Source organism: Marmota marmota, unplaced genomic scaffold, assembly GCF_001458135.2.
Source record: "Marmota marmota marmota unplaced genomic scaffold, marMar, whole genome shotgun sequence".
NCBI lineage: Eukaryota > Metazoa > Chordata > Mammalia > Rodentia > Sciuridae > Marmota > Marmota marmota.
This window is the reverse complement of record NW_025999842.1, coordinates 63141511-63164022: the sequence shown is the minus strand read 5'-3', so window position 1 is coordinate 63164022 and position 22512 is coordinate 63141511. Positions and strand designations below refer to the sequence as shown.

Genomic DNA, 22512 nt, shown 5'->3' with positions numbered 1-22512 from the left:
ACATGTTTCTAATAATTCAACTATTAAAATGTTGTCTTCCATGATCTCACTCACATGTGGAATATTAAAAAGTTGACCTCACAGAATAGTAGAGTAGAATGTTGATTACCAGAGGCTGGGGACAGCAGCTGGAAGGATAGAGAGAGGTTGATCAAGGACTACCAAGTTACAGTGTGATAGGAGAAACAGGTTCTGCATAGCAGGGTGACCATGAGTCATGACAGTGTGCTACACTCAAAAAGCTAAAAGAAAAGATCTTTAATGTTTTCACTGTAAAGTTTAATGTAACTTAAGCATTCTACGATGCATACACATATCAAAACATGGTGCCTCATTAATAAGCATGGTCTTTAGGCTTCTTTTGCATCCATTAAAAATTAATTTTAAACCAAAAATGAACTCAAGTGATGTTCTTTCTGCATGATTATATGTATAATAAAATTATTTGATTTTCTTTCTTAAAAAAATTTTAAAAGAAAATGCTTATATTATTTGCCACTTAAACACAGCAATCTGGATACAATTTAAACAAAAAACATACTTTCATTACAAATATCTTTTTGCCTCTAAAAAATCCTGGCTATCCAGAAACATTCATATTTTTTTCTCTTGAATATAAAAAATATTTTAAGCATGTTTATTAATATGTTACCCAAGAGTTAATACCTTGAAGCAATGTATGCATTTATTTTAAACTGTGAATAAGGAAAGACCATTTGATATACTGCAAAAAAAGAAGAAGAAGAAAGAGGAGGAGGAAGAGGAGGGGAGGAGGAGGAAGGGCATTTAATCAACATTAAATTGATAGTTAAAAGCAATCTCAAATTGAATATGCGGAATCAGAACATTTTCTCTCCATTGAAAGATAAAAGAGAAATTAATTCATAGCCTAACTAAAGAGATTTGACTATTATTAGTAGCTAATAATAACTAACATTTATGAACAACTCATTCTATACCCTGCATAATTCTAGTGTTTCAATTAATCCTGAGAACCCAATAATGTTGAGTGGCTATCACCCTCATTTTACAGATGAGGAAACTGAGGCACAGAATGGTTAACTCCCCCAAGTTCCATGTCCACTAAGGGTTGAAGCCAGGGCTTGATCTTAAACAATCTGAAATAGTTCCTTTGTTCATAACTACTCTCCTTTTCAGTTTTCTAAGTTGTCTAACTAACATTTTTGTTATTGTTTCTAAATGTTTTAATTCATAGATTAAAGTTATTCTCTCTTTCAAAACCGTTTTTCTTAAAACTCTAGACATTTCCATACAAAGAAGTCTGCAAAACTGTTAATGGTTTTCAAGTGAAATCTTTCAAATTCCTCTAAACGTAGACGTCATCCTATACAAATATATATATTATTCAACTAGAATATTCCTTTCTTCTAAAAATACCTTAATATTGAACACTATATTTTCAAAGCACACATACACAAAAAGCACACAACTATTTTTTTTTCTTTAAGTTGGAAAAAAAAATGGCAGATACCAAGGCTTAGGCAAAATATTAATTTTGCCTAAGCCTTGGTAAAGTCAAGATTACCTAAGGTAAAATAAAAATAACTAGGGCTCAGGACACATATCAAGGTTTTCTATTTTGCTCTGGAAAGACACTTTTAGGTAAAAATCATGTGATTCTCATAATGCATTTATTTTCTTTCCCATTATCTGCATGTCAGGAGGAAGAAGAAAGCCACAATCAAGAGGAGGTGATGGAGAGATCCAGACCTTCTTCCCTCTCTATTTGCATAGCCATATGAACAAAAGGTGGATAAAAGCATTAAAGTCAACCATGAATGGCATCTGCACTGTCTCCTTAGACAGCCAAGGAGAGCTGCAGTGTATCTCTTGGGACACGTGAAACATTAGTCAGAAGAGCCTACCAATGCATTGACGTTTTCACCAGCATCTTAGAAAGGTGAAAGATATAGGAAATTTCTTTTTGACAAAAGAAAACAGAATTGATTACAAGAGAAGAAACTCTCCCATTTCAAGTGTTACTTTCGGAGGCTTAGAGATCCTACCATGCCTGGATACACATCCTCCAGGACCGAGCTGTCTGGATTACATGACTTGACATGCACAAATGACAGGTTATCTCCAGGTGGTATCCCTCCTCATAAAGAATTGATGCTGCCATTGAAATGCTTAAGGGAACAAAAGAAGGGACACTAGGCATCTGGCAAGGAGCAATACTAATGCGCAACAGATGAACCATCATGGGGTCTCATTACCTAAAGTTAGCTAATAAATAAATAAGCATATCATTTGAAACACAATTCCGTGCAGTTGCAAATATATATTTTACTCCAAAATTAGTCTGCAGGATTGGTTAACTGTCACAGTCTTATTCTATACTCACTATTTAAATAGGATAGCTCATCCTAAGAATCTCAGCTTCCATGAATTTCAATTCACTCTTGAAGAGCTTGGGGTGTCGCTCAGTGGCAGAGTGCTTGCCTATCATGCTCAAGGCCTGAGTCCAATTCCCAGCACCACAAAAAGGAAAAAAAAAATCAGTCTTTTTAGATCAATTTCATTTCTATTGTATGGCAAGAATGTTGTAAACCATGGAGGGAACACCATCTATCACAGTGGGATTACAATGGTTAATTCCTAACAGGATGAAGTCAGCTAGCATTATAGCACTTTTAAAAGGATCCATTAGGTGGGTGAGGAGGTGCACACCTATAGTACCAACTATGCATGAGGCTAAGGCAGGAGGATGGCAAGTTGAAGGTCAACTTCAATAACCTAGCAAAACTCTCTCAAAATAAAAATTTTAAAATGACGGGGGATATAGCTCAGTGGTAAAGTGCTCCCAGGGTTCAATCCCCAGTACAGGGGGAAATTTTTTTTTTTTTTAAAATAAGAGGGACTGAGGCTGTACCTCATGTATAGAGCACTTGCCTAGCATGTATAAGGTTCTAGGTTCCATCCCCATTACTGAAAAGAAAAAACAATCCATTAGATAAACTTATAATGTTTTAATTTTATTGTCCTTTGTGAAATTAACCTATGGATTTGCTACACAATTTATACAATTATTTCCCACTATTTCACTGTATTCTACAATTAGTTTTGAAAGCTGTATTTAATGATCATTTAGCTATAGCATGGTATACATAGTGTTATAAATAATAATTCCCCTTTTAAGGAATCACGTCATTCACTCAAAAGACACAGGTAGATAGGTATGTGTACAAATATATGTGGATAGAGAATTAGATATAATTAGATATCTTTTCTTTAGGAAAAGAAAATCACAAATTATACAACATTTCTAAAATTTTTTGGCATTAACTCAGCTTAAGCTTTAAAGTATTACACAACCAGGAGTGTGGCTCAGTAATAAAGCACATGTCTAGTAAGCATGAGGCTCTGGGTTCGATCCCCAGCACTGGGGGAAAAAAATCAAAAGTTCTTATTTCTTTTTAAAAAATTATTTAGTCTTTTTTTTTCTTCTTCTTTTTTTTTTTTTTTAGGTGGACACAATATCTTTATTTTACATTCATGTGGTGCTGGAGGATTGAACACAGTGCCTTGTGCATGCTAGGCAAGCGCTCTACCACTGAGCCCCAGCCCCAGCCCCATTATTTTGTCTTACTTGACAAATAATTGTGTATATTTTCGGGGTACAATGAGGTGTATTGACCATTGTATACATTAGCATGTAGTAATCCTGAATCACATTAGAAACTGAGTAAAGTGCTGGGCCTAAGGAAGCCAAAGAGTGAATGATGGGATGGATAAACACATCATCCAGGCTCTCATCACCTCCTTCTGGACCACTAAAGTTGTTTCCTTCCTCCAAACTCATTGCCAAGTCATCACCCCCAAAAGTCACTTGTGTGTGGGGTGTGTGTATGTGTGTAGACACACATGTTGATGGGGATGAAATCGAAGCATGTTGATGGGGTTGGAATCCAAGGCCTCACACATGCTAGGCCCCCAAAGCCACTTTTCTAAATGCATGGCTTGTCCCATGCCAGTTTAAAATTCTGCAATGGCTTCTCACTGTATAGAAAGGTGTCCAGCCACATGAGCACTCAGAACTGTGGCCACCTCAGTGCCTATGCTCCCCCAAATTTGTCCTACTTCTCTCTGTTGGGAAGGCTCTTCTTCCCCAACCTTTACTTGAAAATCCTTTCTGGAAACCCCTACTCATCCACCAGGGCCCAAATTTAAAGGATTGAATATGTAAGGCAGGAAGGGTAGAGATACAGGTGTTTTCCCTACAAAACTATGCCTTTCCAGAAGTCAAGGGCATGCATAGTAGTCCCCCTAATCTGCAGGGGGTAATGTTTCAAGCTCCTCAATGGATACATGATACCCCAGATAATACCAAACCCAAAGAACACTATATTTTTTCCTGTACATACATAACTATGATAAAGTTTGATTATATATCAGGCACACTAAGAAATTAACAAAAATAACTAATAATAAAATAGGGCAATTATAACAATATACTGAGATAAAAATTACATGAATGTGATATCTCCATCTCTCAAAATATATTATATATTATAGATATTAGCAACTTTATCCTACAATTTTTTTCTTTCCTTATGAAGTCTAGGATTTTTACACTTTTATTTAAGGAAGCACTTAATGCTTCTCTTCAATACATTTGAATTGCACTTTGGAATCATTATTAAGTAAAAATAAGGGTTACCTGAATATAAGCACTGACAATTGATCAGATAATCAGGTCAACTGCTAACAGGTGGGTAGCATATACAGTGTGTATATGCTGGACAAAGTGATGACTGAAGTCCTTTGTGAGACTGAGTAAGATGGCAAGAGATTTCATCACAGTGCTCAGAAAGGCATGCAATTTAAAACTTATGAACTATTTCTGGAATTTTCCATTAAATAGTTTCAGATCAAGATTGACAGCAGGTAACTGAAACCACAGAAAGTGAAAACAAAAAAAAGAAGGGGGACTACTGCATCACTAATACTTACCTTAATCACTTACATAAAAATACAGCCTCAACAAAGGAAAATGACAGCCAATAACTGTCTAAATAGATGTGTGAGTGAATAGATTATAAAACTGTAGAAAAGTAAAATTGCAACTAGAAGTTTACTTCAAGGAAATAATACATGATTCAGACCTCAGCTTCTCCATGTACTACTTTTATGATTGAGGATATGGATGCTTATTTATCAACTGTCAAATGGGGACCATAATACCCAATGGTCACATCCACTGAGAGGATCAAGCAAGGTAGCATGTACAGGGCCCAGCACAGTGCTGGACTCCATCCTCCTCAGCTCTCCTGCCGTGTAGTGTACCAACAGAAGTTGGAATCAACAATGAAAAACAAGCACATCAACAGAAGAGGGAAGGGTACTAGGAGCCACAGGAAAAGAGAAGGCAGAAAATGGCAAATGAAGAACTAGAGCAGGCCCTTACGTCCTTCCCACTACTTCACCTGGCAAATTGTCCACTTATAAAAGCCATAAGGCTTTCGGCTGGCTAAAAGGAACATAAAATTCGGATGAAGTCAGAATATTTGAAACTGAAGCTGGCTCCCAAATTCCAACACAGAAAATTAATTGAGTCATTAGTTAATAGGCTCAAGACACCCCTACGAGAAGGTGTAAAGTAACTGCTTTCAAAGGAGTTAACATTTTCAAAGCCTCCTCCTCTCCCCTCTACCACACTGCCTAACAAAGGAAAGGGGTGCTTTTTTTTTTTTAATTTGTTTTTTTGTTTTGGTTAGGTTTTTAGGTTTGGGTTGTTTTTAGGGCCAGAGTAAACAGCAAGACAGGCTAAATATAACAGTTCTGTGGACTGAAGCCTACTTCTTTCAGTAGCTTTCAGTAGTTTGCACAGGACTTGGAGCAGGGGATGCTTTGCAGTATTCCTAGTCAATGGATATTTTCCAGGCATTGCTGGGAAATCATTGTAAACTGTAGGGGCAGAGCAAGGAACAGAGGAAATTTCAGGTCTGGGGGAGGTGCATCTTGCAGGATTCTGAGAACAATAGGCACTTACTAACCCCCTTTGCAGCTAGCAAGTAGCTTGGAAGGCCTGGCTTAGCTTTCGAGGTCTTGGAATTCTGGAGACAGAAGCTAAAGAACAGCACAATCTGCCACATGGATAATCAGTCCTGAAAAAAACATCTCCCATATCTAACCATGTCAAACTCCGACATTCCCACTCTTAAAAGACAACTACCCTCCCCCACAAAAAAAGGGGGAGGGGGGAAGGAAAGCGGTGACTGCAACCACACAGTAAAGATCTAAAACTAAAAACTGCACAGGATTCTAACTAATTTTGTGCTTCTCAGCAGACATGTAAACCTGTCATAGGCAAAGGTGACAGACATGCTTCAGAAAACCACGTGTTGCAAGGTTGAATAGAATGCACATTTCACAAGAATCCCAAAGCTTAATTGCTCAAGGCTTGTAAACATTTCGCAATGTACATTACCACTAGAAGCCCCAGGATTTTTAGCGTGCATGATGAAAGTGTCCAAATGTTAGCATCAACCCAAACAGAATTTATTAACATCTTGAGAAGTGTGCCCCATCCTAGTGGGTGAGTCCTTAGAGAACTGTACTCTGATGTGACTTCTACATTTAAGAAATGCATGCTGGTTTGTGTTTTTTTTGTTTTTGTTTTTTTCTTTTCAATGGACAAAATCGTGCTCTTAGCATCCTGGTAAGTCAAAGGCACTAGAGTTAGAAAAATAAATGACACTGACTCTGCCCTCCAGGTATTCACAGTCTGGTATTTCTTTAAGCTCGTTTTCTCTTTATTCTAAATCAACTTACAATTTTGACTTATTAGCTAACATTTATCTATTCTAGCACTGCTTAAATATTTTCATGCTGTAAATTATACTATTATTTCTTCTCTAAATAACCACTTTGTTAACAATTATCTGAAAGCAACTATTTGGTGCTCAACTCTGCATGGACTGAATTAATTTAAATGCAAAATGTGTCTGAATGAACTCAAACAGCCATCCAGTATTTACTGAGATCCATGACACTGGGGGAACACCCTTCTCTGGGTTATAACTAGATAATTCCCTGGAGGCCAAATGTCTCTCATTGCTGAGCACTAGTGGAAAACAGGATTGTGCTCTTTCACCTAAAAACATTCTTACCTATGAGGCTATGAGATTTGATTCTCATACTTATTTTCTTCACTACTACTACTACTACTGCTGCTGCTGCTACTACTACTACTACTACACACACACACACACACACACACACACAAACACACCTCTACTCCCTTCCTCTAGGTCAGAATGGAAAAAGAATCTTTCCAACCATTTTGCCTAAAATTCTGGACATAGTTACATTTTATGGAATCAGGCTTCTGACTGGTGTCATGTTGTCACTAACAACATGTGCCACTGGTCAAGTCTCTTCTTCTGTCTAGGCTGATAGATGACTACAGAATCCCATACTTTAAGCATGAAATTATGGAAATGGTGTCTTGTATTTCAGGAAGAATGGAGTCAACTGTCCATTTTGTGTCGTCATCCATTGCCCCAAAGTTCCAGTTTTTATAAACACAAGGATGACAGTTTTTTTAGGAGAAGATTCACCCTTTTATCCCAGTGTTGTCCCACTGACATGTACAAAGGAAAATAAGCCTTATCTTCTCTCTCTGCATTTTACTAAGGAATAATCCCAATGCCCAAATTTACTCCAAAGGAAAACAAGATTGTATAAATAGGAAAACATGAGTGGACATAACCTGTTTGAGACCCAGCTTTATGTTATTTCTTGCTTCACATTGAACTATTAACTGTGCAAGAAGCACATATTTTCTTTTCTCCAGCAACTGCTCTTTGAATAACAGGTTTGAGCTTCTAGGGCCCCACCCCATCTTTTAACTCAGCCAAAGAACACTCTGCTACAACTGACCCAACAGTGCTGGAATCTGCCAGGGAAGGAAAGCAAATATTCAGAAAGTGCCACCTGCCAACCCTCCTCCCCCAAACAACCCTCAGCCTAACTTCCATTTAAGCCAGCTCCCCAGCCCACGCCCTAGCAAAGGATACAAAGTGATGTTATCAAACCAATGTTCTCAGTGACTGAAAATTTACAGAGCAGGAGGAATCTCAGCAAGAAATGAGAAGATAATCTTCTTGGCTGATGAACTTGAAAAATAATGTACCACCACAACATTAAAATGTTCATTGGGTTTTTTGTAATTTTAGTTTAGGAGCTTATTCTTCTGAAAAGTTTAGAAAATGTAAAAACAGGAGCTTTTAAATCCAAAATATATATTATATGTATACTGTATACACATATGAAAAGTATATATGTATACAGGTATACAGCATCAACATATATTTTACCATATAGCCATGTGCTCTAAAATACTGAGTGAAAAGTACAGAGAGAATTTTTATTTATTTTATTTTATTTTCAGCAGTGCTAGGGATTGAACCCAGGCCTGTGCATGCTAGACAAGCCCTCTACCACTGAGTTACATTCCCAACCCCAGATAGAAATCTTTAACCAACCTTTCCTGGTTCTCTGTTCTCTGTACAGTAATAATCATAAATATCAATAGAGATCTGAAAATGGAATAACTGGACTTTAGGATTTCTGGAAGATAGTAGTCTCAAGATTCTATTTGCAGAAAAAAAATATATAGATAAAGATAACCTTCAATGAGCATCTACTAATATCAGGCAGTATGCTTAGTAGTTGATACATATTAACTTAGCTAAATTTCCGAAAACCCAAGAAACGAGTCTTCTTTTCCTTATTTTTCAGGTGATGAAACTGAGACTGAGAAGAGTTGAATAACTTGGCCCAGGTGACTCAGACAATCTGTTGGAAAGCAGGGATTTGGCCCAGGCCAACTTACTTCAACAGCTAAGAGCTTAATCACTTCTTCCCAAAGAAGAATTCTGAAAACTATATCTCCCATTTGAAAAAAGATCACAAAGTCAATGTAGCATCTTCTCCAATGGTCTACACATCTGGCTATTCCAAGACTTTTACACTAAGGATGTCTTTTTAGGTGTGAATTAAAATGTCTTACTGTAATAATCCCCATCCATCTGATTCCAGTCGACCTAACTACAGCTCCACCAAAAGTGATTAACTAATTCCCCATAATTGGCCATTCCAGAGGTTTAATATTATTACCATATAGCCATGTGCTTTAAAATATCCTCCATGTATGAGACCTGTTTTTCAAAATTATGCCAAATCCATTGGCAGTTTTAGACCCTGGATATTTCAAAATACTTGATGGCACAGATTTAGCAAAATAAACCCTATTGCTTTTCCCCAAACATGTAAAACAAATATCCCGTGATTCTACAAATTGGAAAGACTGCAAACAGAGCAAGTAAACATTCTGGAGGTCCTGAGCAAGGAAATGGTTGTTTTCTTCTGGCAGTCACACAACAAGTGGTGAGAAGATAAACATCAGTGCCATCAGCCTCTTCCAGATCCAACTGTGAGAAGTCCATCAACCAAATATTTAACATGTAGTATTTACATTCACTCCTCTTTAAAGGACTCTTTCTTGTTTTTTCTTTCCCAACATCTCAGCAGGTGTTCCAGATTAAACTGTTGAATATTATACCCGATCTTTCAAAAAGTGTCTTTGATGTGATCGGTGGCTGGTTATTTTTTAATTAGGGTTTGAAATCCTATACTGTGTGTATTTAACCCCCTAAGAACCGGAGCAAGAGAAGGAAGACGCTGCTAAGAGAGGGGTGCCCGGTGGGTGGGCATGAAGGGAGCACTGGGATCCAGACCCTCAGCCGCGAGCGAGCCCTGCTTCCAGCGCCTCCTTCCGCAGGTAACTCACCAGGATGCCCATCACCTCGGTCCAGAGTCGGGAGAACGCCTCAGATGTGCCGGCGTCCAGCGCTGGCTCTCGCTCCGGCTCCGGCTCTCGCTCCGGCTCCGGCTCCTGCTCGGGCTCTGGTTCGGGCTCCGGCTCGGGCTCGGGCTCGGGCTCCGGCGCAGGGCCAGCCGCTCCCGCGTCTTCCTCCATGGTCGCGTCCCGCGCGCTGGCCGTGCGTCCCGGTGGCCGCTGCGCCCTCGCCCAGCACCAGTGCGCAACCGTCCGAGGTGTAGGGTCCCGGGCCTTGGCGTCACGGAGCCGCGCCCCGCGCAGCATGCCCAGGCGGCCCCCAGCCAGTCCGCGGGGCCCTCAGAGGCGTCAGCACCTCGGCACTAGGTGGCCGCGGGCAGCGCGACTGACAACTCCTGAAACTTTCCCGACCCGACTCGGCTCAGCAACAGGGTAGCAGGAGCAAAGTCCGCACCACTGAGTGCCGCGGCGGGGAACTCGCTCAGCCCAGAAGCAATTAAACGCACGGCAAAGGCGTTGCTTCCTGTGACGGGAACCGGCTAACTGCGGCACGCGACTTGTTTCTGCCAGCAAGTCTGGGCAGGGCCCCGCAGGAGTGACTGCGGCGCCTCGGGACCTTAGAAGCTACGCTTTGGACCCCTCTCTTCAGAATGAGCTCTTCCAGCTCCACATGACTCTCTCCCCTCCGGGCTAAAGAAAGCGTTTAGCAACAAAAGGTGCTCTGATGTCAGGCTCTTTGCATGGAAATGAGCCACGGACAGGAGAACAAATCGCCTGTTGAAAGAGCAGCAGAGCCGCGGCCACCGGCGGCCCGCACGAGTTCCCAATCACGCCATGCACCCGCATGCTTTTGGCCCCCAGAAACTTCAGAAAGTTAATCTTTAAGCTACTCCTGCCGAAAGAGTTCCCAAATAGGCAGAGTCGTTACGATCCACATCTCGCCCCTTGGGAAGTCGGGCGACCTAAAGAATTACCACCCTGCCCCTGTCAGCCTAGACGTAGCTGAAAACTAGTGTGCGCTTGGGCACGAGCCATTGTTCGGATCGTTTAGGGGAGTAGGGACGTTTGGACTCCTGAGTGCCACAATGCTATGCACTGCTAGGCTTTCCGCTCATTAGGGGGAATGCGTTTGGGTTTGAGGGTTCCTTTACATTAAGGACACAGGCAAGGGCTGTTTTCAAAACCAGCTGTTAATGGTTGTAGCGCTCGGCCCCGTGGCAGACACGGGCCCTGTGTATGTGTTTTTCCAAGAGGAAGATCCATGACGGATTTATTTACTGAGGGAAATAGCCCCAAAGAGATTCTTCTTCCTTTTGCAATACTTCCTTTGAAAACCACTCAGAGAATTTTCCCTAGGAGATGACAATGCTTGGCACACTTGATTTGGTGACTGATCACTTTGTGAAACAGTTAAGAAACTTCAAGAAATCTGTCCCTTGTTAAAGAGTTGGGGAGTGGGGGAGGGGAGCCGAGTGAGGCGCCCCAGGGTGAGAGCCCTTGCTGGTTTCTCTCCTAGTTTTTGTTGTTGTTTTTCCCCTTCTGGGCCTAGTGAAAGTAAGGGGTTAAATCCTCTTCCAAAGCATGAATTGCCAGAAGCACCAACTCATGGGATGACCTTACAGCTCTTGAAGGAAAGTTCAGAACAGTAAAAACTTTCAAAAATAAATTTATGGGGCTGGGAATATAGCTCAGTTGGTTGAGTGCTTGCCTCACATGCACAAGGCCCTCTCTGGGTTCAATCCCCAGCTTTAAATAATTAATTAACTAATTAATTAATTAATTTTATGGGGTTGAGGATGTAGCTCAGTGGTAGAGCACATCATGAGCCCTGAGTTCAATTGCCAACATCAACAAATGAATTAATTAATAAGCATGACCCCTGATGATACTATTTTTTTTTGTCCAAATGTGTCTTGATGATCTTTTTTTTTAAAGGAAAGAACAAGAATGAGAAGGTTTTCCTTTGATAGTAAGAAAGCACTGTATGACATGACATAACTTTCTTATGTACATATGTGAGTATACCACAGTAACATTGTGTACATCTACAAGAATGGAATCCTAATTAGAATAAGATATATTTCATGCTTGTGTAAATATATTAAAATAGATTCCATTGTCATGTATAACTAAAAAGAACAAATCAAAATTTTTTTAAAAAAAGAAAGAAAGCACTGTGTTGAAGAGAAAGGAGGCCTGGACCATAAGTCAATGTAGCTGACCTGCTTTTCTGGGAAGATGCTGAGTCAGGCCCAATGGGCTTCCAAGGCTCCCTCATGCTCTACCATACTGTGTATACAAATAAGTTCAGTTAAGGCAGGTGGGCTTTATAAATATGTCATTTCTATGAAGACATGAAAATAAGCAACTGATAAAAGAGGGTGAATTGCCTTTGCTATTTATTTTACTGGTATATTTAAAAATTCCAACTTATTTGCTATGTGGTACCTTTTCAAATTCAAGAAAATGCAGAGCACTGTGGTGCTTGCTGGAAGGGCAGCTTGTTCTCTGCATCAAAACTTCTTGGCATGATTGATGTGATTCTATAACATGTACATTCAGAAAAATGAGAAATTATATCCCATCTATGGATGATATATCAAAGTGCATAAATGCATTCTACTGTCATGTATAACTAATTAAAACTAAAAATTTTAAAACAAAACAAAACAAAAAAACTTTCCTGGCCAGTGACTGGGAGTAGGAGGGGTGGGGATATTGTGCAAGCTGGGGACCTTACATGCTATAGTCCTCTCACAAGTGTTTTTCTTCTTGACTCAGATAACCTGGGGCAAAGCATTTGACCTTTCCATGGTGCTACAGGTTCCCCATCCTTGTTGAGGCAAGCCCATGGTAATTGCCACCCACCCCCTCCAAGGTGATATTATGTTTCAGGGTCATCTAAAGATAGGCACAATTGGGAGACAACAGGCAGACACATCAATATTATTGAACCTTAGCCAGCATTTTGGTACTTATAGAAATCAATATCCTAGGTTTTCAAGCTCCTTTTATATCCCAGATGTTTAAGCTCCTTTTCCTAAAGTTCTCCAATAAGTGGCCAGAAATGAGATAAAGCATATTTTAGGAAGAATGTTGATGCCTATGTATATAATGTGATCTATTATTTTTGCTATATTGCCTACAGTCACTTTTATACTCCTGGAACATAAATAATTTTGTTGATAATGTAAAAAAATAAAGTTTAACCTTTTTACTTAATTTCCAAACATTAATCAAAGAGGAACCTGATTTCTGTGCCCATGATGGAGTCTTGTCTCCTTTTTTCTAAATTCTTTCAGGGTTTAGACAGGAATCCTCCTCCTCTCCCTCCTCTTCCTCCTCCTCATCATTTCAAAGTCCCATGGGGCTACCATTTACCAAGGGCTTTCTATAATTGCATTCTATCCTATGAAGGTAGGGAAGGGCCTCCAAGATTTAGGTCAAGCCAAGCACAGTGTCACGCACCTGTAATACCTGCAGGCTTGGGATGTTAAGGTAGGAGGATAGAGAGTTCAAAGCTAGCCTCAGCAAAAGTGAGGCATTAAGCAACTCAGTGAGATCCTGTCTCTAAATAAAACACAAAATAAGGCTGGGGATGTGACTCAGTGGCTGAGTGCCCCTTGAGTTCAATCCTCAGTACCCCCCCCCCCAAAAAAAAAATCTAACTCAAATCCAAGTGAACACAGCCATATGTGGGCAGAGAACAGAAAACAGCCTGATATTTTACAAATTCTTTCATCAATCATGCTATTCCCATGAAGATGGCTATGCAGACATCCATCTCTCCCACTTTCCCTTACCATCAGGGTTCTTGACCAGTTTGTTGGAATTGTGAAATCATTCTGTGGGTCCTGATGAATGTTTATTTTAGCAGATGAACAAAAGAATATCAGAATGAATTTATTGAGAATTTTGATAATGTAGTGATTCTCAATAAGTATTGTTTATTAGAAATAATTATCTATCATATGCATGTTTATTCTGGCTGGCTTTGTAAAAAGTTGTTCTTACTATGGATTAGGATCACAACATGTAAAAGCCACTAATCTAGCCGTGGATGGTTCAATGGTAGAGTGCTTACCTAGCCTGTGCAAGGCCCTATGCTCAACTTTCAGTACTACAAAAAAATAAAACAAATAAATTTTAAAAATTGCTAGTCTGGAAATTGGCACACATTTAAGATACTGTTGCAACATAGTTAGGATATTATACAAAAAAGTAACTAGTCTATTGTTTAGGAGTAAAGGAACCATTTCATACTATAGAAAGCACAAATACAATGGGGTCTGAAGAAAGTTAGAATTGAATTTTCACTGGAGTTTCTATAAGTCAGTGGGCAAGTTATTTATCTCATCTACAAAATGGAGAAATTCCATCTGTTTCACATAGTTCTGAGGTTATCTGGAATCATGCAAGGACTTCTATGAATTAGAACCTCACCCCCTTTTCCCACCCTCTCTTCCTTCTCCACCTAGTCAACCCATGAGCTGAAACTATAAATAGGAAGTTTCCTTGTTCATTCCTGGATATCTTCAATCACCCAAAGAACTAATTCCTAGCCCTGGAATGTGGTTGCTGAGTAATGGAGTTGGGAGGTTACCTTTGACAAGGTACAGTAATGGCAAGGTACAGTGTGAAGAAAGGGAATGAGGGTAACAATAACAATAGCTGTCATTTACTGAAAACCTACTGACTACTAGGTGTTGTACTGGAATTTTAGAAGTATTTCATTTAATTTTTTTTCTTAAGTACTGGGGATTGAATCCCACCCAGAAACCTCCCAGCCCTTGTTGTTTTTCATTTTGAGACAGGGTCTTGCTGACACTGAGGCTGGCCTCTAACTTGTGATCCTCCTACCTCAGCTCCTGGGTTGCTGAGATTACAGGTGTGCATGCACCAATACACCCAGCTTATTAAGACTTCAGTATTAGCAAAATGGAATTTAGGATTTCCCACCATGATCTAGCACTCCTACTTAGCTTCTTTATATTTTAATTGTCGGTTACATCCATTCATTCATTTGAGGTGCCAAACTCCCACAAATTTCTTCCATCCCTCCCTTCCCTCAACATCGTTCCCATCTACATTATGGCTAAAAACTACTGGTCTTCAAAAATCTAGGTCAATTACATTCACTTCTCTCCATCTTCACTACCAAGGCCTGAGATCACACTACCATCTCTCTTATGATATTTTATCCCAAACAGTGTTTCTCAAAGTGGGGATACCATCATTAGCCTCAATTAGGAAATTGCTAGAAATTGAATTTTCTGGCCCTATCTGGAGCCTACTAAATTAGACACTCTGGAGGTAGGACCAGCAATCTATTTTAACAAGCACCCCAAGAGATAGTGATAGTGAGAGCCCTTGCAAGATCTGGGCAGGTCAGAATAAGAAAAAGGAGCAAATTGCTGAGGAAATGTGAAGTTTTAATAGACTATATTAAAAAGCTCTACCAGTAGATTGATTTTAAAAGCTCACAGGTAAAAGAAGCTGTCAAAGGCAAGTGAATGGAGATCCCCAAATCAGATATTCAGAAATATTTGGTTTTGTAGCGCACACAATTAAATATTTAAATTAAAATATATTCTCCATAAGAATGGTACATGTTTTAGCCAAAGAGCTTCATTTAAATACTTGCTTTCATTAAAAATTTTTTCTGCTTAGTGCATAGATTAAATCTGAAATATTATAAATAGTCCAATTTATTTTTTACCATCCTGCCTGCCTGCTAACATTGAGCAATGAAAATAGATAAGCTCCTTTAATTTTTACCAACAGTCAGCAACCAGCTCTGGCACTCCTACAGGGGGCAGTCCACAATGCCTTGGGGAACTGACTTCAAGAAAAAATTGATATGCTGAAACATTTTTCCCCATCATAATCCTCATTAATTTTGTTTTCACATTTAGTGGTGAGTCAAACCTCTGCAAAAGCCTTACCTGCTTAAAAGCCTCTCCATCAGTACTTGGTAAAAGAGAAAAATTAGAGAGAAATTAAAACAATGTGAAGACAGCCAGAACAGGCCAGGGAGAGGAGGTAAATAAACAAAGTAAGGATACAGGGCTATAAATACTTTTCTCTGAAATCTCTCCTACTCTGATAAGAAGTGCTGCTTGCCCAGCCAGTTGAATAGTCTGTGTTGGTGCTAGGTAAGCACCAAGGTTCTGCCTGGAAATTATTCTTTCAGATACAGTAACAGTACTTCCATAGATATTTCATTTTATACAATGGGGTTGGACTAAATGATTTCTAAAGCCCCTTACAATCCTGAACCCCAAGGATTCCGAACTCATACACTATCTTCTGTAATACACATTACAGATGAGAAACAGAATTCTGGTGGGCTATCTACAGGTGCCTATGAGGATCAAAAGTATGCTGTGCAAATTGAATTACATAGTGTTTAAGGCAAAGAACCAAAGGACTTCAACTCACCATAAAGTGACTTTTGAATCAAGAGGAGAGCAGTTTCTCCTGAGGAGAGGTATGAAATTATGTGAGAGTGAACTTGGCATTTAAAAAGAAGAAAAAAGGAAACATGGAAAAGGAATTCTTTTTAGAATCATACGCCCTGCTAATAGTCTTTTTAACTTAGGGGAGTGTAAGGGAAAATTGTGCCAATAAGACTTCAGATATTATGTTGAGTATTTCTAAGTTATGCAAGTAGGGATTTAAAAGCATAGTGGGAAGGTATCTACAACCCAGATTGACTCATCAAGCTTTATTTTATAAATTTTATCCAGGGAGAAGTCCTCCATGGCTGTCTGTTGCTTAAAACTAATTGTAGAAAATATTTTTTGACATAAAATTTAAAGTCTCCAGTGAAACTACTGCTTTGCTTCTTTGAGGTACTACAATGTGATAGTACATGGCACGAAGGATTCCCACTGCCACAATTCACCCTGGTAAACAGAAGATTTTTACAGTCTTACCCAGAGTTGAAATTATCCAGAATACTTGGATTCAGTGACAATAAATTTGATTAACGACATTTGTGTATGAGTATTAAAAAAAAAAAAGAAGAAGAAGAAGAAGAAGAAGAAGAAGAAGAAGAAGAAGAAGAAGAAGAAGAAGAAGAAGAAGAAGAAAAAGAAGGCATTTAACCAAGTATAACATTCTGGGAAAAACATGTGTTAACCCATTAAAATAAAGCAAAATGGGCTAGCTTTGTACTGCTTATTTCTAAAAAGAGTCATGAATTTCCTACATAGACAAATTACCTGAATGAAAACCTTGACTGTCAGGTGCCCTGCCCAGTCCTAATGTTACCTCCGTGGCTCTGCCTCCTTCTATTCTGCCTTATGGAGGGGTCCAGATTTGGGAACACAAGGAAAAAGATATTTATACTCGAAAAATTCACAGAAAACTATGAAAGAGATACTCTGATTCTTGTTTCTGGGAACTGGGGGGTGGGGAAGGAAAGAAAGAAATTCTCAACTTTCCCTCTAGCTATAAAAATCCATTATTTTAGAATCTCTGAAACATGTACCTTCCTTCTCACACGATCTAAGTCCCCCTCTTCCCGTGTATAGTGCATCTTAGGGGACTGCCCTCTCCACCGAGTTGTCCAAGGCCATTTTCCTCTCCTGGGCAGTTTCTTTCAAATTGTGTTTCCTGTGATACACACAGATACATGGACACACACACACACACACACACACACAGGCTCAGTTATCTAGTTCTTTTAAGCTGCCTTACACAATTGAAGATATAAATAAATGAACTCTGTGACAGACCCATCAAAAGAGGTGGTGTCTTGGAGAATGTCTCAATGAGCTTCTCACATGTGGAGATAGAAGTCTCAAGTGATAGGACATTGGGGTCATGGCTACTTCTTTAAATAGTGCCCCCGTGGAACAATTCCCTGTTTAGAGAAGTCCATACTATGTGTTGCTCCTATGGTTAGTGCTGCTCTCAATGAGGATTGAAATTTAAGGGAAATATTAACATGGGCACCAGATTTTCTGTACCACTTGCTTCTCAAAGAATGCAAGTTAAAAAAAAAAATGGATTGTCTAGGCAGATTTTTTGTCTCCTAAGTGAAACAACTAGGTGCTAGCTACCCTTTATCTAATGAATGTTCTCAAAAATCAGATGATGTTGATCCCAATAGCAAAGAGACACTTAACAAAGAACGCTTGTTCTAGAAATGAGGTCATTTGGACAGTCTATCCATTAAGAAAAAGCCTATTTTGCTTTCAGAGGTCACCTATTGGGGCAGGAAATCCATCTTTCGGCCAGTGAACTAACATCTGGCCTAAGTCTTCCAGGCTAAAATGTCAATTTCCTGATCTAAATGGAACACACATGAAAGAAAAAAAAATAGATGAAAAACACAAATCTTCATTTGCTGAAGAATTTTTCAACAGCAGCATACATCAGCATCCTCCAAAAACAGAGCTACCCTTTATTGATCAAAACAAAACAGTAAAGTACTGATATCCTTGAAATAAAGAAAATTTTATTTCTTAATATATTAACTCAAAGGTAAATGATAGCAAAGGGATAAATTTAATTTAATCTAAACCAGTAAGTCATAATTTGTTTCAGTCTGGACAAAGGATTAATTTTTGTTATTGTTTGTTTGTTTGTGGTACTGGGGACTGAACTCAGAGCTTCATGCAGGATTTCACATGCTCTACCACTGAGTAACATCCCCAGGTTCAAGATTTACTTTTGTGCTATGAGAAAGCAGGGGAGGGGAATTATTAACTAAATGAACAGGGTAAATCTGGAAACAGAGAACTAGGAGGATGTTTAACCAAAATAAGAAAAATAATCTTCTAAAGCTGGTTGAAGTTGGGTTTGGTGGTGCACACTGATCACAATGGCTCAGGAGGCTGAGGCAGAAGCATTACCAGTTGGAGGCCAGACTCAGCAATTTACTGAGACCCTGTCTCAAAAATAAAAAGGGCTGAGAGTGTAGCTCAGGGGTGGAGTTCCTCTGGGTTCAATTTCCAGTACAGAGGGGAGGAAAAAAATAATAGCTACTTTAAAGTGTTATAAAACATTTCATGCTTATGAGCAGGTAAGTTCAATAACAGAGCACACGCTTAGAATATGCAAGGCTCAGGGTTCCATCCCCAGCACCAAACATAGAAAACAAAACAATACAAAATAAAAAAATAGTTAATATAATTTTCAAATTTGTCGCTCAATTTACTTGTGTTTTCTTCTAATACTGGGGATGAAACCTGGGAACTTGACATATACTCAGCAAGCACTCTATCACTAAGCTATATCGCTGGCCCTTTTTATTTTTTATTTTGAGACAGGGTCTCACTAAATTGCCCAGGCTGGCCTTGAACTTGAGATCCTCCTGCCTCAGCCTCCCAAGTTCCTGAGATTATAGGCATGTGTCACTGTATCCCCTCTTTGCTTTTTAGACTCTGAAAATATTCTGTAATTTTTACTAGGCTTTCTTCTTGGGTACAAATTATGGAGGTTGCGTTGTGTCCATCTTTCATCCATCCATCCAACCAGCCATCTCTTCACAAGTAATGATTGATTACTGATTATGTCTGACATAGTATTAGGTATCAAGACTAGAGAGGCCTGATTTTAGTATCATCTAATTTATTAAAGCAGATAGAAAAGTAAGTAACATGCATACATACACAATAAAGGGGTGCTCAACTGGGTGGGTAATGTGAAGAGTTCACAAAGGATATGATCCCTAATAAGGGTTTGAAGGCCACACAATTCACCAGCCAGTCAAGGAAATAAAAAGAGGTTGTCTAGGCAATCTAGGAAAAACCTGGAGGGGTTAAAGTATAAAGTCCAGTGAGGAGAGTGTGGTAGGACATTAGCAGGTAGGAAGAGTAAGAATGGATGGTCTTTATGCCAAGCTAAAGGGAAGGATTTTACTGTGTCTGCCCTTTCCAACACCACAGTTTGCCATAACTCCACCCCCTTCATCTTCCAATCAAGAAAGCAGAGTGAGGCTAAGAGTGTAGCTCAGTGATAGAGCACTTGCCTACCATGTGCAAGGCCCTGGATTCAACCTGTATACCACTCCCCCCCCACACACACACACACAAAGAAAGCAGAGAGTTGAATTTCTTGTAAAACACACACACACACACAATCACAATTAAAAATTTGAAAATAATAATAATTAAGCAGAGTAGTAATGCAAATGTGCGATAATATATGATTACATCTTACTAGTTATTATAATAAATGCAAAATATGGAGTCACTGAAGGTTTTAAAGGAGTAAGTATTAAACTGATTTAGGCTTATTTCAAAATGAAAGGTAATACAGAGTTCATTCAAGAAGAGGATAAAATTAAAGACAAAGCAATTTCTAAGAGTCATTGATGGGGCTGGGTATGTGCTAAGTGAGATCCTAAGTGAAATTTGATTGCTAGCACTGGAACAAAGGGGGAAAAAAAAAGAATCATGCTTCTAATCCAGACTAGGGGTTACGATGGCATTATGGCAGATATCAGTGGTTTGTTTACCTCTCATTCATCATGCAGGAGCTGCATAGCTACAATTATACTTCTCATGGTTCCCTTGCCCTGTGGTTAAGGACTTTATTGAGGTTCTGCCACATCAATACATTCACATAAGGCTTTGAAACTGGGGAGGAGCTTAGTGCACGATGGGTTGCATGGATTGGGATTGGCAGAGATTGCAGCTCTGCCTTCTGGTTTGGGGGTTGCCTGATGATAGCAGAAGAGCCATTCCTTCTGGATCTTTTTAATTCTTTTTTAACTTTTTTGGGTTTTGCATACTGTGATAGTTTTTCTACCACTGAGCTACCTCCCTAGCCTTGGCATCCATCCCTGGGTGCACTCCATTCTATTTTTCCCAGGACTGTCAGTTTTAGCCCTGAAATTCCCACATTTTGAGAATAGCTCCTGCTCAGGTCACTGGGACTGTTAGTCACTCTATAAAATTGCAGTCATTCTTAAAGTCTCAGCCATAGTCCATTCCATCAGTCCTCCCAACAATTCTGAGTGATCTGTCTTAATACTGGACCCTTACTTAAGAAACAAAAACACTAGATTTCTTTTTTGCAGCAGCTAAGGACTTGGAGGAAGACAGCCATGAGCAAGGGCCTTGGGGTGGAGTGGAGAACTGAGAACACCCAGAGCTGAATTAGAAGGACTGGGCTATTGATTGGTGAGGGGAGTTGGAAAGGAAGACATGAAGGCTGATCCAGGTTCCTGGCTCTGCAAACAGGCGAGCGACAGCGAACTTTGCTTGTGGATAACCACATCCACAATTCATAGATGACGCAGGATGAACTCAAGGAAGCAGTGAGGGCCACAGACATGACTTTCTGCTACCTTTCTCCCCAGCTCTGCCTCACTTGACCCCTCTGAAGGGGGGAGGGATCCCACTCCCCCTTCCCATGCTTCCACCATCCCGCACTTACTCCCTACTGCAGAATCTCACTCTTGCCCTTTGGCCTTCAGGCACGTGGGCCATGAATGAATAGCCGTTCCCTTTAGCTGGGAAAAGCAGGTCCCCCAGGAAACCTTTAGGGGCCTTTCCCAAACCTGGCAGACTTGTCCCACTTCTGCTTCTCTGTAACACCCAGCTGTTTTCATAGCACAGCAGTTAATCCTACTTCCTGCACTTGTTTATTGTGTCCCTCATGTTTAACTGCAAAGTCTATGACAGGGGCGGGTGGAGGGATGCATGGCTCACTCACTGATAATCTCCAGTAACTCACATTGTACTGGGCACATGGTAGGCATTCAAACAATATTTGATAAAGGAAATCACCAACTCTAAGGAAACCATAGTGATTGACTAATGTGGGTACACATTAGAATTACTATGATGCTTTTAAAAGTACAGGTGTCCAGGAGCTACCTAGAAGCACTGGAGACAGGCCTGGTTGCCTTTATTTTTTGAAAGAGCCATGGGTGATTCTGATGGGTAGGCAGGGAGGAAATCCATCCACGTGAGAGTGGAGAACCATGAATGGCAAGAACTGGAGAATATCTGCATTTAAGAGAACAGGAGGGAAAAATGACACCAAGACTGATAGAAGGTGTCAGAAGTAGGAGAGAAAGACCATAGCATGCTATGGAGGAAGGGGGAATTGCAGGAGGGAACAGTGCTGTAACTGGGGATGGCCAGTCCTGCAAGAAAGTCAGAGGGGTGGGCGTGTCAGTGAAGATGCATTTTGGAGTCTCTGGGAATCTTCCCCAGCCACCCACTCAGGGTCAGAAGAAGGACTAGAAACCAGAATGTAGCATATTGAAGAATAAAAGAAAATGGATTAATAAAGATGACAGTCAGGGGCTGGGGATGTGGCTCAAGTGGTAGGGCGCTCGCCTGGCATGCGTGCGGCCTGGGTTCAATCCTCAGCACCACATACAAACAAAGATGTTGTGTCTGCCGAAAACTGAAAATATTGAAATTCTCTCTCTCTCTCTCTCTCAAATAAATAAATAAATAAATAATAAATAAAGATGACAGTCAGGGATGCGAGTATGGCTCAGTGGAGAGCATCTGCCTAGCATGTGAGAGGCCCTGGGTTCAATCTCTGGCACCACAAAAACAAATAAATAAATTTTTGCTGTTACTGTGCTATTTAGATAAACATTGTTAATGGGGTGTAGGGCATTATTTTTTTGCTTTCTGCAGTACCAGGGATTGAACTCAGGGGTGTTCTACCACTGAGCTACATCCCAGCCTTTTTCATACATATATATA

The 22512-nt window shown here is 39.9% G+C and overlaps 1 protein-coding gene across 6 annotated transcripts in view; it reads right to left on the bottom strand.

Annotated features, from left to right (window-relative positions):
* Window positions 1-22512, bottom strand: part of Sash1 (SAM and SH3 domain containing 1) — an 899535-nt gene that overhangs the window by 158275 nt on the left and 718748 nt on the right. For 2 of the 6 annotated variants that reach the window (XM_048799602.1, XM_048799609.1), the window contains exon 1: window positions 9818-10440. The exons of 3 other annotated variants lie outside the window; for them this stretch is intronic. In XM_048799602.1, coding sequence (XP_048655559.1) covers window positions 9818-10132 — 315 coding nt within the window. In that variant the 5' untranslated portion in view covers window positions 10133-10440. Of the gene's footprint in view, window positions 1-9817; window positions 10441-22512 lie in introns of those variants that run through there. One more of the 6 variants, XM_015502098.2, reaches the window with a different exon arrangement.